General features: G+C 40.0%; 1 protein-coding gene across 1 annotated transcript in view; it reads left to right on the top strand.

Moving 5' to 3' along the window:
• Window positions 1-17,445, top strand: part of SUCLG2 (succinate-CoA ligase GDP-forming subunit beta) — a 289,573-nt gene that overhangs the window by 254,331 nt on the left and 17,797 nt on the right. The window contains exon 10 of the mRNA XM_047747177.1: window positions 14,824-14,944. Within this exon, the coding sequence (XP_047603133.1) occupies window positions 14,824-14,944 (121 nt within the window). The remainder of the gene's footprint in view (window positions 1-14,823; window positions 14,945-17,445) is intronic.

A 17,445-nucleotide genomic window follows, 5' to 3' on the forward strand; every position in this document is an offset into this window, starting at 1 on the left:
AATTACATCCATATTTACTTGGTGATCTGCCATCAATTGAAGTGTTAAAGATTTTCTATTGAAACAACTCGATTCAGTCATATTTTTAAAACAGCTACTTAAATCATTACTAAAGTGTATTCTTGACTACCAGTGAGCCAACAATCAAACCTCTAATTATTTGATAAACGATGTTGAATATTATTTATAAGGTGGTTCTTCCTCAGGATCTCTCATGAGGCTGCAATAAAAAAGTAGGCTGAGTTTACTTTCATCTGAAGACTTGATTGATTTAGGCAGAGGGATCCCCTTCCAGCATGGCTTGAGTACATGGCCACTGGCAGGAGTCCTGAGTTCCTTGCTATGTAGAATCCTCCCATCGCACTGCTTTAATATCCTTTTGACATTGCCAGAAACCCAGTGCTTTTTGTAACCTGGTCTCAGAAGTTGCTGACTTCCACCATATTCTCTTATTTGAAGTGAAGCACTCGGTCTAGCCCTCATTCAAGAGGACATAAAGCTCTATATGTTGAAGGAAGGACATTAAGGAATTTGTGGACAGATTTTAAAGCCACCACAGAAGACAATTTTCATGGGACGATTTGGCCTTTTGGGTTATATTGGTTTATGTAGAAAAGGTGTTTCAGGCTGTACCCAAGGACTTGAGCCAAGATGTCACGTCACAGTGGGGTGACAGAGGTGCTGTGGGGAAGTAGTGTAGGACAAGGAGTGTGACGTAGTAGCTTTGGCGCCCTGGGGCCCGCCACTCTCCAGATGTGTGACCTAGGGGACACCTCCCAACATCCCTGTGCTGAGTACCAGCTTTAAAAGAGGAAAAAACCATTACTTTCCTCATAAGATCATGGTGAGATCTAAGTAAGTTAGCTCATCTAAAACAGAAAACCACTTGGCATCTTAAAAAATGATCATTAAGTATTGGCTACTACTTCTGGTATTAGCAGTAGTGTTACCATATGTGGATTCACGCTCTAAATCTTCATTCTGTTCTTCCTTAGGCTAAGGAATCCTGCTGGGATCTCTTCAAACTCGCTTAGTTTTTCTCTCCCTTTAGAGCTTTGTTCTACATCCCCCCATTCACACATGCAACAGTTGTCCCCCACAGTATTCCTGAACATGCAGAGATGCTAAAATCATTTGGGTGAGAGGAAGCATCAAGGTGTCCACCACAGCAGGAAGGACGCAGGTGGGTTTGGGCAGGACCTTCCAGGACGCTGGCATGCCCGGCTGCTGAGGTGGTTCCAGGGGTGAGGCTCTGGGGACAGATGCAACTCACAGATATTTTGTCTAGGAAGCTCAGTGTCTTCAGAAATCCAAATTCCTGGCTTTTGAAAATGGAAAGATCTGAGCAAACTAGACCTACATTCCCATGGCAACAATCAGCTGGATTATGAAGCAACGGTCCCTTTGGGAAAGTCTTGTTTTCTCTGGGAAATCGAAATCTCTGGTTTTAATCCAGGCCCTCCTGACTCATTGCTTCACCTTCATGGCTCTGCAGGGCGTTGAGTTTGCAACCCCTCTCTCCAGTTAGGGGCTGGCACTCTGCAGTTTAGACTCGCAGTATAATCTTCCTTAGGAAGGACTGTCACCTTCATGATACCCCATGCATCTGTCAAGATGGCCCTTGAGAACCGCAGCCTGAAACTGAGCAGGATTTCCTATTCACAGACCCAGATGGGCAGAGAGTCTTGTCTTACTGGCTAACTGATTTGAACTTGGGAAGGCAGCTGGATAACATAGTGTGAAAGGAAACTTGACAGGTCACATGTGTGGCGGGAGTGGACATTATGGGAGGTGTCACCTAGTTAAGGCAAACAAGAAATGGGAGTTGACCTGAGCTAGTCCTGAGCAGCTCAGAAGACAATTCCAAGGTTTCTAGAGTAAAAACTTGGACATGATGTTCAGGATGGTCTTAAGAAGAAGCAAAAAGCAGTCACTTCAAGGCATTTACAAAAAGGTATCTGTGACTCCCAGGAGCTTCTACTTTGGTAGGACATGAACAGGCTTTAAATAGACACAAGAGTATCTTAGATTTAGCACATAGGAAAATGCACACTCATGAAATAAACCCATACTGAAGGATATGGGGGGAGGGGTGGGCTTCTGCAAACAAAGGGGTTTTTATTTTTGTCTAAGCGTTTCAGGGCATAAAGAGCAAGTACATGTTTAGGGAAGAGAAGAGGAAGCTCTAACATGCCAGGAAAGAAAATACTTGTCTGAATTATATGGATTCCAGTAGTGGATGTGCGTGGGGGGCCCTACCAGGGGAAACTCACAACCCAGCAAAGCTATAGAGATCTACATAGTTCAAGAGTTTCTCTTTCCTTGCCTACATTTTTCTTGGTTGTTAAGACACTCTGTATGTATTCCCTTAGAGTACATTTAGTGTTGACTATTAACAGCTCAATGACACAGATTATTGATAAAGCAGAGTAATAGTGACTTCTGAGATAAGTGTGAGGTCACTGCTTACAACCAGGTCAGTGTAGTTTTGTGGAAGTTCAACATCATCTTTTGCTAAGGGCTACAGACCCACATTTTTACTTATTAACCATCTTTTCAGGTTTGTCTTCATGTTACTTTTATTCTTCTTTTAGACAGAATGGGAGGCCACATGGGGATTCAGACTTACCGAGCCTTTCATCATGCTGAAAATAAGGTTTGCAAGTCACCTTCTATATGGTCCTTCCTTAGTTTTCATTTGCAGCTAATAAACCAAATGAAGCCATTTTAGTGCTGAGAAGCTCACTTTCACCTAACAAGCTATCATTTGTCATTTATAATGGACAGGACCCAAGATAATAAAGCATTTGGCTTATTTTCATTTTTTTCTACCTTTACCTTGGGTGTAGATCCAGACAGTTAATGAGCAATAATTTCAGATTCTTAGGTGTTAGCCATCTCCCAAAAAGAACCAGAGAAAGAAATATTTGATAATACTCATTAAAATGGGTTGAGCTGAAAGTGTTCACTTTTTTTTTTTTTTTTTTTTGCTTTTATTTCATTATTTAACTCAGGACTGCAGGTATGTTGTAGAGAAAGGAAAACTAAACAAACAATTAACCTTCCAGTTCTAGAAGGTTCAGATGAATGGACTTTCTCAAATTCATGCTGGGCTGGTGAAAATAGGATGTTGTTACCAATCTCACTAGGAGATGATGATTCACTCAACTCATGGTGTATGGATGAGAATTTACTTGCAAAGAGATGTATGGTGAAGATGTGGGTAGAGAGTACAGGAACCATAAGAGAAAGTGCAAAAACTAGGAGCTAGCAGTCTGGGACAGCTTATTTCCCTAAACCAAAAGGAGGAGAGAAAGGGGTGGCCACTTCACTAGAATAAAAAAATCTGTAATGAAAGCGTTCTTTAGATGATCACAGACCTTTTGTGGAAGGACACATGCACTCAAGATGGCCTCATGGGGAGGGACATGGAGGAATGTGAACACCCTGACTTTGCAGTCCATCTACCCCTGCAGAGGCTTCCCAGATGTCAGATGGAGAAAGGAGCCCCTTCCTGTGGTCTCTAGGGAAGGTAGAAGGGTAGAGAAGGGTGGGGTGGGTCAGGAGAGGCACAGGGATCTGTAACGCAGGTCACAAAGACATCTTTTTGGTGGTTGAGCCTGTGCCTCAGGGGATAGAATATTCGAGAATCCTTTTGTAAAGAAAGTCTAACAACTTGAGAGCAGCACTGAAGTCCAAAAAAGGTTAGCCATGGGTGGGAGAGGATGTGGCCAGCCAGTGATTCAGACCACTTTGAGGAAAAAAGAGTTTTGTTACATTTCCTTCCTAGCAGGTTGGGGGGAGTAATCTGCTCCAGACATGGTATTCTGACATTTGCTGAACCACTAAATAAATGAATCAGACTTCCACACAACAGATGACAGCAAGGTCAGGCAGTGATATCAGTAATTTTAGAATATTGTCTATAGCTCAGGATGGTTTTTGGTAACAGTGATATCAGATGCTGTTAGGAGTTGAAAAATGAATTCCATAGATTCCTCTCCTCCTGATCTTAAATACTACAAGGCATCAGTTCTGCCCAGGCAATTTAGAGGAACCCTAAATCAAATGGGATGTTGATTTTTATAATTACAGATGTTTTAATGGGTAACTTTCTTGGAGGTTTTGTTGTTTCATTTTGTTTTGCTTGATTGAAACTTTTTGATGCTAGAAATATTAAATTATATTATCATACTATATTTGTATTATATTATCTTTAATGACGGTTTTGTGTTTAAGATTCTGGGTGTGAAGTTTGAGGTTGAGGTCCTTTTACTGGGATGAACAAAGGGTGGGAATTTAGAAGATAAACTGGAAGCAAGTACTTACAGAAAAAATCTTTGGCAGTAACCTGATTTTCACAAGTATATTGGAAAGATCTGTTATGAGAAGAAACATATGTATGTGTTTTTAAAATGTGTTTTATTTTACTCAAAAATAACATAATTTTTATGTGAAATTTTTACTTTAAGTTTTAGTACATAATAACTTGTAACTTACTAAGATCTTAGTTGGAAACTTATATTTTGACTTTTCCGAGTTATGTATTTATCTATTAGTGGTTTTGATACAAATTTTTGTAAATCCTTTGTTTCTCCAGAAAACTAAATAATCAGAGAGTTTAATCTGAACAGATGTATGAAGCATCACAGAATCATTATAGGCCACCTTCATCTTACACTAGACTTGTTATTTACAGAAACAGTGGGTTTTGCTATTAACTAAATTTATCTTCATTTCTCTATGGCATGAAGTGTGAATCTGTGTGGTCCTAAGTTTTGGCTCTGTCTACTTAGCTAATTTTTTTTTAATTGATGTCAGTCATGAATACAGGCAAAGAAATCATCCATGAAAGCATTTTTCCCCCTTTCTTATTGGAACAGTTACCCTGTGAAGACTATTACGTTGCAACAATAGATAGACATCCTGTTTATAGATTAATAAATGGGTCTTCTACAAGTTGCCAATTTTATGGGTATTCTCTATATTAACTCTCTAACAAGTGATGATGGAGTATACATATTCACATTCATCAAGATGACATAAATCTGAAATGATTGGACAAAATGTTTCTCAGAAAGAATGTGCCAATAAATATTCTTAATCTTCACCAATGTTGCTCCCATTACAAATAATATATAAATATTACATTATGAGCAACGAGTATCCTGCCTTGAAAGCAATTATCTGTTAAGGTGGGAAAGCAGTTTTGTAAGCAAAATATTTGTTAACAGTCAATTCTAATAGCTGATTTCTTGAGTGAGAATTATATGCCTTTTTTTTTTTAAAGCCTTTTGATGCTTCCTGGTGAACAGATAAAAAACAAAATCTCCTTGCTCATTTTAATTTTTTTTTCTTTTAGTTTCAGATAGCTCTGTGGCCAAATTACACACCATAAAAGTTTTTGCAAGAGCTATTTTGAACACAGGACACTCATGAAGAACCTTACATTTGCCATTCTAGGTGTCCAAGTGCTTTTTGTAATCTTAACAATGGTTCTGATTCTCAGTTCAAGAGGATGTGGGAAATGTCTCTGCAAAGGATAAAAAACACATCTGTGCTATTCCCTCAAATATATGTATTCTCCAGTCCTTTTACATCCTTGTCTCCTGTGCCTGCTTATAATGCCAACCAATATTTCCATCTTTTAGAATTTTTTTCCCTTTTCCGGTTTCCTGTTAATAGCTGACTTACCCCAGCCACAGGGCTTACTAGCACGTAGGGAACCATTCGTATTGATGAGGGTCCTTGGACTGGCCTTGGCGTTCATGGTTGGTGTTTTTGATTACAAAAGCCTTCGAGTTTTGCAGACTCTTACGTATAAAAATGATCCAAATTGTGACATGATTGGTGTCTTAGGGGAGAAGGACCTTAGGTCCCTGTGCCATTCAGACACTCAATACACCACCTCCTGAACTCACTGGAGATCAAATTGCCATCCCTTTGACTTGTAGAAAATGACTAAAATAGGATGTTGCAAGTTCGAACGAACACAGATTGTTTGCTAAAGCTCTCAGAAGCTAGAATCCATACTGTTTGATCAGAGAACTTTTTTCATAAATTACATAGGCCTAGAGCATCCCAGGACACACACTGGAAAGCTTTCACTTTCTAACAGGCACTCATCTGGGGAGAGTATGGCTTTATAATTTCTATGGTGAGGTTTCATTGTGTTTTTTTTTTTTTTAACCTGTTAAAATAACCAGGACACCTGGGTGGCTCAGGCAGTTAAGCATCTGACTTTTGATTTTGACTCAGGTCATGATCTCAGGGTTGTGAGATGGAGCCCCACATCAGGCTCCGTGCTGGGTGTGGAGCCTGCTTGAGATTCTCTCTCCCTCTCCCTCTGCTCCCCCTCCCCAAATAAATAAAAAATTAAATTAAATTACCAGTTTTCATTAGGGAAGGTGCCTTTGACCTATCTAGTGCTGAAAGTTGATAATCTCTTTTTTGTTTTTATACACTTATACATACATAATTAATGAAATATAGTGATTATGCTAGATGTGAATTAGGTTTCCTTACTGTCGAATATTTTCTTTGTAAAGGAATGGCAATGTTAACACTAAACCTTTCAGTTCTGATTATCAGAATTTGTGTTATATGACCCCAAGATTAAGGAGACAAACATGTAACATAACATACCTGATTTAACTCTTTCCTCCACTGCCATGGCAGGCATTGTTTATAGCTGGTAAATCCCTCCCACTGAACTAGGTCATGGCCCTAACCTTGTTCTCAACACAGTACCCCAAATAGCCCCACAGAGTTATTGTACCTTCCAATGACCATTCCATCACCTAATACTTAAAATCTGTATCAACAATTGTTTCAAATGATGTAATTCTCCATTAGAATTTTACTGATCTTTATTCGAAATATTTAATATTTCTGTATTCTAACAATAATAACAGGGCAAAGGGATAAATTTCAGCATGACAGAAACGAGCAAGAAGGCTTATCAGTCTGCAGGGAAGGGTTTGCTGAGACATCTATTTCAGGACAGACTGAGGTTTTGGGGCCAGGATCCACTCTTACACCATCACCATTACTTTATAATCCCATCTAAGTAGGGACTGCAAACCACAGGCTCTGGACTCTTTTACCAGTAAACAGGAAACATCGGGTAGGTGCAGAACCAAAACCCTATTGGTCCACAAAACTCTAAAACATATCTTACCTCTGATCCATTTTAATAGGGCACTGAGATTTGAAAGCAAGAAATACGTGGCACCAGAATATAGGACTCAGAAATGTGCCCTTGAAATTTAGAATAGAAGCAAAGTAAAGCTAGGGCTTTTGACTAATCATGGAAGTCATTGGTTATAGAGAGGCAGCTAGAGGGAGGAGAAAGATCATGGGCTTTCAAGTCAAGCTGGCTTGGTCCAATTCATGGCTCCATTGCTTCCCAGCTCCGTGCCCTTGAACAAGTTATTTGAAGCTCTGTGAGCCTCAGCTCACTTCTTAGGGGAAGTTTAGTACATAATTACTAGCACCTAGGAAAACTAACATGCAATGCAAGTTATTCCTCTGTACCATTTTACTTATTTTAATGAGGAGAAGATTGCAGGATATAACTACAGAGGGAATTCAGGAAGAAGAGAGTAGATCAAGAACAAATTAGACACATTTCTCTCCGTTCATTCCGGCTGTTCTTAGAGGTCACACCTAATGGAAATGTGGCTCTCCATCCAAATATTGTTCACCCACACGTGCTATTTCCGTGTTACCAGTTTTGGAATAACTAATTACAGAGTTGGAATAAAATGGGTTTATCCGATTGAGTAATTAAAAATACCAAAATGTTTGATATGAAGGGTGATGTTTAAGATACTGCCTTTTGATTCTGAGATGATTCAGGCTGGATTGTGTGAATTCACTAAGAAATGAAAGAAATTGAGAGGGCAGAGTAAGAGAGAGAGTTCTTCAAGAAATACTTTTTTTTCTCATATCATTCCTAGCAATTTGGAGGGTCATTGCTTAAACCCAGTGAACCTAGTGCTTAAAGTCATACGAAAGAAAATAATTTCAAATTTTAAGAACAAACCAAAAGTAGAAAAGCAAGGCAGCGCAGCTCATCCCCATTGAACTGAGCTGTCAGCTTATTTGTAAGTTTACAACAAAACCCAAGATTGAATTCCTCACCTGAGTCACTTCCTTATTGACTGAATCCATTTAGACTCCCCTCTCATTTAGCCGAGTATTTTTATTAAAGCCAGGTATACAAACATCAATTATCCAAGCTGCATCTAATTTCCTTCACCATTTATTTTCCTTCGTTGGCTGCCAATGGATTAGAAGACATGATTAGAATTCAGCAGGAAAAGAAAAACAACAAAAAAGAGAAAAGCAGTTTAACAAAAACAGATGCTTAACCAAGAACAACAACATTCAGAATTAAAATAACGTGATTAAAAAAATGTTCTTATCTCGCCTAATCTAAACATGCTTGCTTGGTTTTTCTCAGCATTGCCTACTGTAATGGGACCAAGTTAGCATGCTGAATTAGAACAAGCAGAGGCCAAACCCAGTAGTTGCACTGACTGTGCTTAATGTATATACTACAATGTGTTTTAAAAGCAGCACTGTACTTAACCATTTACAATAACAGCTATAGAATGGCTTGCTTATTGGTGAAGTCTTTTTTATTTGTTTCCAGCAATAATAGGGAGAGAAAAAGAATAAAGAAAAGGCATTCAAGACATCTTATGAACTTGAGCAAGGTACAGACTTTGTTTCAGAGAAACGATATTAAAGTTGGAGGACACATTCATGTAATCAGCCACTACTACAGTGGTGGCAAGAACATGATGCGGCAAAGGAAGAGAACTTAAAAAATGAAAAGTTCTATGGAGCGATTTCAAATGATGCAAAGGCGATGGAGTGGTGGTTGCAGTGAACTTGAGGTTAACCATGAACCAAATCATGTCTTTGCCAGGATGTGGCAAACTATGGCTTATGGGCCAAATCTGGCCCACCTGTTCTTGTAAATAAAGTTTTATTGCAACACAGTCACCCTCATTCATTTACATAGTGTCTGTAACAGCTTTCATGCCACAATGGGAGAGTTAGGTAGTTGGGACACAGCCTGGTCCACAAAGCCTAGAATATTTACCGACAATGCCTTAAGAGAATGTGTGCCAGGCCCTGTATGTATAGTGTTTATCAGTAGCACCCCTAAAATTGCCTACCTGTTGTGGTGTGGTGAAATGGACGTTGATTTGAACTGTAACTTCTTAACAGGTAGGAGACCTAAACTCTGTGAGCCTCCATTAGTTCATAAAATGTAGGTCATTAAACCCATCTTATAAACTAAATGTAATATACTGTGAGTGCTGAATGAATGATAATTCCCTTCCTATCATCCCTGAAGGCTGTGCCTTTTTGAAACCAGAGGCTTCTCAAACTCTTCTCATGGTGTCTATTCTGTGATGACTCTGTGTCATTTGGCCCCAGCCAGGGTGGTCCATCTCATTTCCCACCGCTCCACTTCTCAAGCTCCAGGTATGTGAGACTCTGGGTTTATTCAGTTTCTTTAATCCACCATGTTATTTTCTGTCCCTCTACCTTTGCCTTTGATATCCTCTTCTCCGGAGGTACTTATTCTTTATCCTTCTCTTAATTTCCATAGTCTATTCCTGACTGTCCTTCAGATTTAAGGTTAAAGTCTGCCTATAAGAGGCCCTCCCTGACCACTCCGTGTAACATGGGTGCTGTCCTGTGATCTCAGAGTACCCTCCATTTCCCTCCCCGATAACTGTTATTATAGCTTGCAATTTTAGATATAAATATAGAACATTTTTATCTCTTTTTTTCTTCAAATATGTTTTGTCATATTAGCTACTGGCTATACTCAATAGTTAGAAGAGTTCCCAGCAAAGAACAGGCCCTCAAAAGTTTATTTTGAATAAATGACTCACTTTTCATTGAGCAATCTGGCAATATTTGCATCTCATTAAAAGTTCAGGATAGAACGCCGGGGTGGCTCAGTTGGCTAAGCTAGTCTGCCTTCAGCTCAGGCCATGATCCCAGGGTCCTGGGATCAAGTTCCGCATCACTATCTCTGCTTGGCAGGGAGTCTGCTTCTCCCTCTGCCTGCCGCTCCCCCGCTTGTGCACGCACTCTTTCTCTCTGTCAAATAGATAAAATCTTTAAAAAAAAAAAAAAAGTAGAAGAAAACTGAATTTTTGATCCTGAAGATATGCTGGCTGCATCATTGGTACACAGTTGTCTGTGTCTCTCTGAACTTGCCTTTCCGCATCTGTGAATGGGGTAGGCAGTCCCCACCTCCCATGCTGGCAGCGGAGTCAGCTGAGATGATGAATGGGGAAAACAGCACGGCGCATATTGTAGGTCATCCGTCGGTTTGCTGGCTCTGAAAGACATCTGACCATAGATGAGGCAGTAGCCCCAGTGATTCTTCAAGTCTTCAGTACCTTCAGGGTCCTTACCTGTAAAGTGGGAAAAATAATCATGCCTACCCCATACACTACTCATTTGTTAAACATGTTAATACATGTAGAATAATTAGAACCCTGTCTACCATCTGCTAAATGCCTGGCAAGCATTAGCTGTTGTTGCTTGTTAACTGTTACTACTCTTGATTTCTTATGGACACTTTGCCCTCAAAGTACACATTCAAACAGCATTTTATAAATAGGTGCAGAGAACTCCCAATTCCCGTGGAACTCTGACTCTTACCGTACACACATACGCAATGTGTTATCCTTTACCATTATCTGCCTTTGAGGCCAAATCCTAAAGGAGAGTTTGGTCATAGGACTTATCTAAAATTATCCAAAAATATTAGTGTCTGTGTGACTGTAATCTCTCTGGGGTTCCTAATGTACATCAAATACTCCAGAAGATGATGTTGCCAAAAAGGGTTTTAGTAGTGATTCCGTTGGCTGCTTTGTTTATTCAGGGTCGAAAAGAGCTTGATAAATACCAAAGGCGATAGCTTTTCTTCTTTTGAAGTTCATTCTTTACTTTTAATTGTGGACTAAAATCTGAAACCAGAGTATATTTTGCAAAGCCAAACACAGAGAGAAAGACATTTGAAAAACCTGCATTTGGCTTGTCCGATCACTTGCACAGCTGCCAGTGGCCGCCGCAGACCTCACCGTGGGAGTCGCCGTCTGGGGGCTGGGAACCTGGGCAGTGTTTCTGGCCCCAGATCTGCCTTACTGGATGATCTTTAACTTTTCTGGAACTGTAAATAGCAACCCTTGTAATTCTCACCTGAGAATTCGGAAAAGCCTGTTCGTAGAAGCACTTAGGAATCTTCCGGGAAAGTCTCTTGGTACCTAAATAGACCTAACCACTGACTTTTTTTGCTTGTTTGTTTTCTCCAGTGTTCTCTTTGCCAGGAAAACAAAACAAAACAAAAAGTCTACTCGAAGTTGCCGTTGGTATTGTCATGGAACAGCAGTTAGTGATTATAATAATGAATGGACACGTGAGGCACACATCGAAAATTGGACATGGTTTATAAATGCTAAATAATAATAATGATGTCACGAGGCTTTCATTTTCAAACCGTCTTAATTTCATTCTCAGTTTGAGATTGTAGATTACAGTCGTTAATTATAGAAATTGGCCCAGAGTGAAACCTTAAATCAGATTTCCGCTAAAGTGCATGACTGCAGCAAATTACTTTATAGTGGAAGAGAATGGCGTCGTCTCGGGTGGAGTGGGGTCTTCCCTCCACCCCGGGTGGTGATTTTCCTCTCCGTGCTCTGTGGCGCAGCAGGTGTCTAAACAATCCCCTTTTCCTGAGCTAAGCAGCCTGTGAGTACTGCTGTCTTGGTATTCTCGTAGAAGTCCTAACTGCATTGTTAGTATTGGTTAAACTCTCTCCTTTCTTCCACACTGCATTCCCTCTCTCTCCCTTTTGCATTCTCAGCCTCTCCCTCTCTCTCTATTTCTCTCTCTTCCCCTCCCTCTCTCCCTTCCTCCCTCCCTCTCTTATGCTCTCACATGGACTGTATCCCTTAGCTCATATTTGCTCAAGTGCTCCTTCTTCTTTCCCTCTGACCCTCCCTGCCTCTCCTAAGACCGCCTCTCCAGCCCCCTCCAAAGGCGGTTACTTTCAACATCTGCCTTCACCCAGCTCTGAAAAGGGAAGGACTAAGCAAAAAGAGCCAAGTTCTCATCCCTGGCCTCTAGTAGCTACAAGTCTGTAACCCGTACAATCTTGGGCTACTTCCCTATTTAGCCTATAGTCCCAAGCAAACTAAGTTGGGTAACTGCTCTTGGCCTTCATCCTGGCTGCTCTTGGCTACCTGACTTCCTGTTCTTTCCCTTTCTTTGTTGACAAGAACATCACCTCTCTGATGGTAGCAGTCTGGATCGCTGACCCCACTCTGGTCTTCATTGTATGAGGCATCTGCAGATCTTGGATTGTAATCACCAGTTTACTGGTCTGGCTCTCAAACTAGTCTTTGAATTCTTTGAGGACAATGGTGGTATCTTATTCATCTCCATATCTTAAGCCCTTCACTCTGTACCCAGTACAAGGAGGATGGTCATTAAGCATCTGCTGAAAATAATTTAATCCATTCACTCTTGAAGCCAGTATTTAGTAGATGAGTGTGCTGTATCGTGGATTGTGCTAGCTGTCCCTGGACAAACCACAAGGTCCTGCCATGGAGGAGCACAAAGGTGACCTCCACAAGGGAGTTGCACACTGGGGATGAGGATGCAGGTTGACCTCTGAATTCATCCTTAAAGAATGTACAGGTTGAAACGCGGCAGACCTGTCCAGGTGGCCGTGTGCACCTCACTGGAAAAGCCTGGTCCTCGTGCACAAATCTGAGTGAGCCTCAGCAGTTCCTGAGTTTCTCTCTGGGACCCCGTGGAGTCATTATTGCCTTTGAGTGTTTTTTATTCCATTGTTTTGGCAAGTGCCTCTCCATCCCACAGCTATTTGGAAACTACTGCTGCACCAAGCCTCACTGCTAACAGCATTTAATAGCTGTCATTAGAAAGCAAGCTTCTGCTTACCAGTCAGCCTGCTGTGAATGGTAATGGGAGGTTTCTGTTTGGGGAGTGGCCCCCATCTCTAATTGGTTTGAAAAATATCGCTCATTTACTTTATTCTTAAGACGTTGCCTTTTATTGAGCTTCACTAAGCGTGTGCCTCTGTTCTGTTCTAATTCAACATAGCTATAGAGTACTGAGAGGGGTTTTCTCATTTCTTACCTGTTGTCTAGGTAACTTGTCCACTCTTTTTGTTGCTCGTTGAAATAAACGTATGTATAAATATCCGTTAATTTCTTTACAGGCATGTACTAAACATTTCATGTGTATTATCTCATTTAAGCCTTTCAACAACCTTGTAGACTAGGTACTGTTACTCACGCCTTTTAGATAAGGAAGCCATGTTCAGGAGAGGAGGTGTGAAGCTTGCTCAGGATTCCAGTGCTAGTATCTGGCATGAATGGCTGACTTTGAGCCTCACCACTGCAACAAGTTCCCTGTGTGACCTTGGAGCTTTACAGCCACAGAGGGCTCACCTCCACTGGACTTACTGAATAGGGTTCAGGCAAGAATCAATATTTAAAATAAGTGTTCACGTCGGGTACTTTCTGAAACAGTTAAATGCAGAACACATGGAAGGCATTCTTTTATTGCATTTTTTTTAAGATTTATTTTATTGTGAAAGAGAGTGGGGGAAGGAACAGAGGGAGAGAATCTCCAAACAGAGTCCCCATGAAGCGTGAAGCCCTATGCAGGCTCAGTCTCACGACCCTGAGGTCATAACCTGAGCTGAGACAACCAAAAATTGGATGCTGAACCGGCTGAACCACTGAGGTGTCCCTCCTCATATCTCTCCTGTTTGTGTAGTTAATTTAGCATATTGAAGTAACAGGATTTAAACTGGCATGCTGCACCACATATATGCTTTTGTGTACCCTAATTTAACTGTGATGCCATCGTTGGAATTTTGATGCCTCCAGCCTGATGAATAGCCATTTTCTGTGGGTGTTATCAATTAATCTAGGTAATGAATTCTCTTCATTATCTTGTTCTTCATGTTAATTATACAGGATTTTCTTATACCTATTTATCAAGTCAGGACGAGTCTTTTTTTTTTGGTCCACATGACTTTGAATATGAAATACATACAAACAGGTTAACATGATGGGTTTAAATTTACATTTCTGAAAAATTCCAGTCACTGGCTTAACTTTCTTCAGATCCTTACTTGTGGTATGAGCTTGTATCTCATTCTTTTGGGGCTCATTTTTTTTTTAATCAAAATGTTGTTATCTAAGATAATTAAACTATTTCTGGTTTTTGAGAATATACCTCTTGCATATCAAAGAGGAATTAATAAGGAAGCATGGAAAAGCTTAAATCTTTACCTACTAAAACAAAAAGCAAATAATCACTAACTTCCTACTTTTGAAATATTCCCTAAGGCACGATGACAGATAAAAATTTAATAAAGCATGGGGAGGGAAATAAGTTCATAAAATTTTAAATAACACTACTCATAAAGGAACAGTTTTAGAAATAATATAAGAAAAAGCAGAACAGACTATGTAATAAATGAGTGTTGATTGATTCCATGTTGAGTTCAGAGAATTGAGTGATGGGAGAATATGAGTTAATATGGTCATGATATATATTGCTATTTACTCATTCAGTACTAAGTTTTAACTTTTTTAACCTTTTGGGGGCCTTTTGTCCTACATTTTATATTCTTTGGTTAAAAACAACAAGTCTTATTCTAATTGTCTCTATTGCTCAGGCAGTTAATTTTGAGAATGTCAGCAAACAGCGTTTTGATGGGCACCTTCCTATTTTTGACTTCAGGTGGAAGCCATCCTTGTCAATATTTTTGGTGGAATCGTCAACTGTGCCATCATTGCCAATGGGATCACCAAAGCCTGCCGGGAGCTGGAACTCAAGGTGCCCCTGGTGGTCCGGCTGGAAGGTGAGTCATGGTAGACTTCCCCAGTGCCCAAGATCAGGTGCCAGTGGGTTTTGCAGGTACAGACTTCCTAACACAACATAAAGAATCACTGGGTTAAATAAGGTGAAACAGATGCTCTACAGAAATACTTCTCTGAGTCTCTAACAAGCTAGTAAGGACGGCCTCTCTCCAAGAATGGCATAGGTTATGATTCTCCATATTTTCCACACTCATTCCAGGGTGGAGTCCCTTTATTATGAATCACTTCCTAAAATTAGTGCTTTGAAACACTCTGAGAAATGCTACCCCAAGATTTATTCATCATGGGAGAGCAATGGTTGTTGAACATTTTGGTCTTAGGGTTCCTTTACTTGTTAAAATGGAGGACCCTAAAGGGCTAAGGTTAATTTTGGGTTACAACTGTTGGTATTAATTGATTACATAATTAATTAAATTGTAGAAGTAATAAATTAATGTGGTAACGAGTATAACTACTTGGAATTTTTTAAAAAGTTTTTCAACAATAATTTTATATTGTATACTTTATATACAAATATACTATGCTGTATATTTTATGAAAAATAACTATCATAAAAATTTTAGTGAGAATAGCAACACTGTTTTACATTTTTACAAATCCCTTTATTTACTATCTAGCTTAATATTTGCTTCTGCATTATACCTGTTGCAATATGTTGTTTTGGCTGAAGTATGTGAGGAAAATATGGCCTTACAGAGGTCATTTGAAAAAGGGAGGGATTTTTAATAACCATTTCATGTAATTGTGAGTTTTCTTTCTTCATTGGTACTACACCAAAGTTAGTAAGTAGTAGTTTCTTTTTAAAGATTAGTATTATATGAAATCTGAACCTATTTCAGAGGATTTTTCATACTCTTATATTAAAATCCATTGATCTGGGGCGCCTGGGTGGCTCAGTCGGTTAGGAATCAGCCTTTGACTCCGGTCAGGATCCTAGTGTTCTGGGATCGAGCCCTGAGTCAGGGTTCCCTGCTCAGCAGGGAACCTGCTTGTGTCCTCACTTTCTCTCTGATAGATAAATAAATAAATAAAATCTATTGATCTGTCCTAAACATTAAGCGGATCTTCTACATGTATGGTTTGCAGTACCATGCAAATGGAAAATAACGGAATTATGCGGATCATCCAAAGGTTGGCACATTTCAACATACAATATCAAAAAGTTCACATTTGTTCATATCACACCATTCTCATCAGCAAAATGTCTAAATATTGGGGTACTGTCAAGGTGGTAGATGCAACTTTTCCAGAAATCTGATTTTCACTTTAAATAAAGTATAAATTTTATCATCAGCCACACATCGGTCAGCTGTTTTCCTCGAAGTGACAGCCTGGCTTCACTCATTTTAGAGGAAATGGGTACCACGTTCCTAAGTCAGGATAACCACAGTGTGTCTGTCATTATTCCAAGAAAATATAATGTTCCATAGAGAAGTGGGTGGTATAACCTGCTACTCAGACAGTTGCACAAATGCATTTTTTAGAACAACCATCATAGTTCAGGATACAGCAGACTTGTTTTATGTGTACGTGCCCCACAGTCACTCAGAGTATCCAAAAGACCCGTGCTCAGGTGAGATTTAATAAAATTAATATTCCTTTACTGCATCAAGGACATTCTTACCTGCAAGTGGCAACTTCTTATTGCAAGTGCGTGGTGGTGAAAATACAACGGCCATTCCTACGGCTCGGTGCCACGCCTTTGAGTCCATGGTAACATGCCAGTCATTTTACCCGCCCTTGTTTTTGCTTCATCAGTGCAAGTGCCAACAGAGTGTTGTTGTTATTATCATAAAAATAGTTTTTGCGTCAGGGGCTTCCCCCAGGGTTCCATGGACCACGCTTTGAAAATCGCTGTAGCAGAGAAGCAAAAACAGGCCCTCAAGTGTGAGAACCTGTGCAAAAGACCGTCCACCTGGTCAGCAAGTTCAGATTACAGTGACTAAGCAGCCCCAGGAGAATTCTGCGGTGCTGTTCTTGGGACAATACAGAGGCTCTCTCCCAATCTCTGTATTGGTGCCATAATTCCCTAGAGACCTTCTTCCCCTCAAGATCAAGTCCAGGGACATTTTGACCCTGGTCTTTATATCCCTGTCCTTTGAGGTCAAGGTTCCAGAGCAGCTACAGCCTGTTTGTTTTGTTTTGTTTTCTGTTTGCCTCTTTCTGTTTCTTTTTTCTCTCACTCTCTGCCATTCTCCTTTTCTTCCTGAGACTTGCTGCCTCACAGATGTAGGTATGCACCATATGGACTTGAAAGAAATATGGTCACAAAGGAAATGGAAGTAGCTGGAGCACCCGTTGGCAAAGTTTAATATGGACATTAAAACATATGAATGAATGAAACCTCCTTAAAAATGTAAATGTAACATAATTGATCCCTATAAAAATAATTTCAATAAAAGGGAAGTTACTGGCAAAGCTGCATTGAAAAAACCGATCCAGAAGTTAGTGGCTTCATCAGAGTATGTATAATTCTGATTAA

Source organism: Lutra lutra, chromosome 1, assembly GCF_902655055.1.
Source record: "Lutra lutra chromosome 1, mLutLut1.2, whole genome shotgun sequence".
Classification (NCBI taxonomy): Eukaryota; Metazoa; Chordata; class Mammalia; order Carnivora; family Mustelidae; genus Lutra; species Lutra lutra.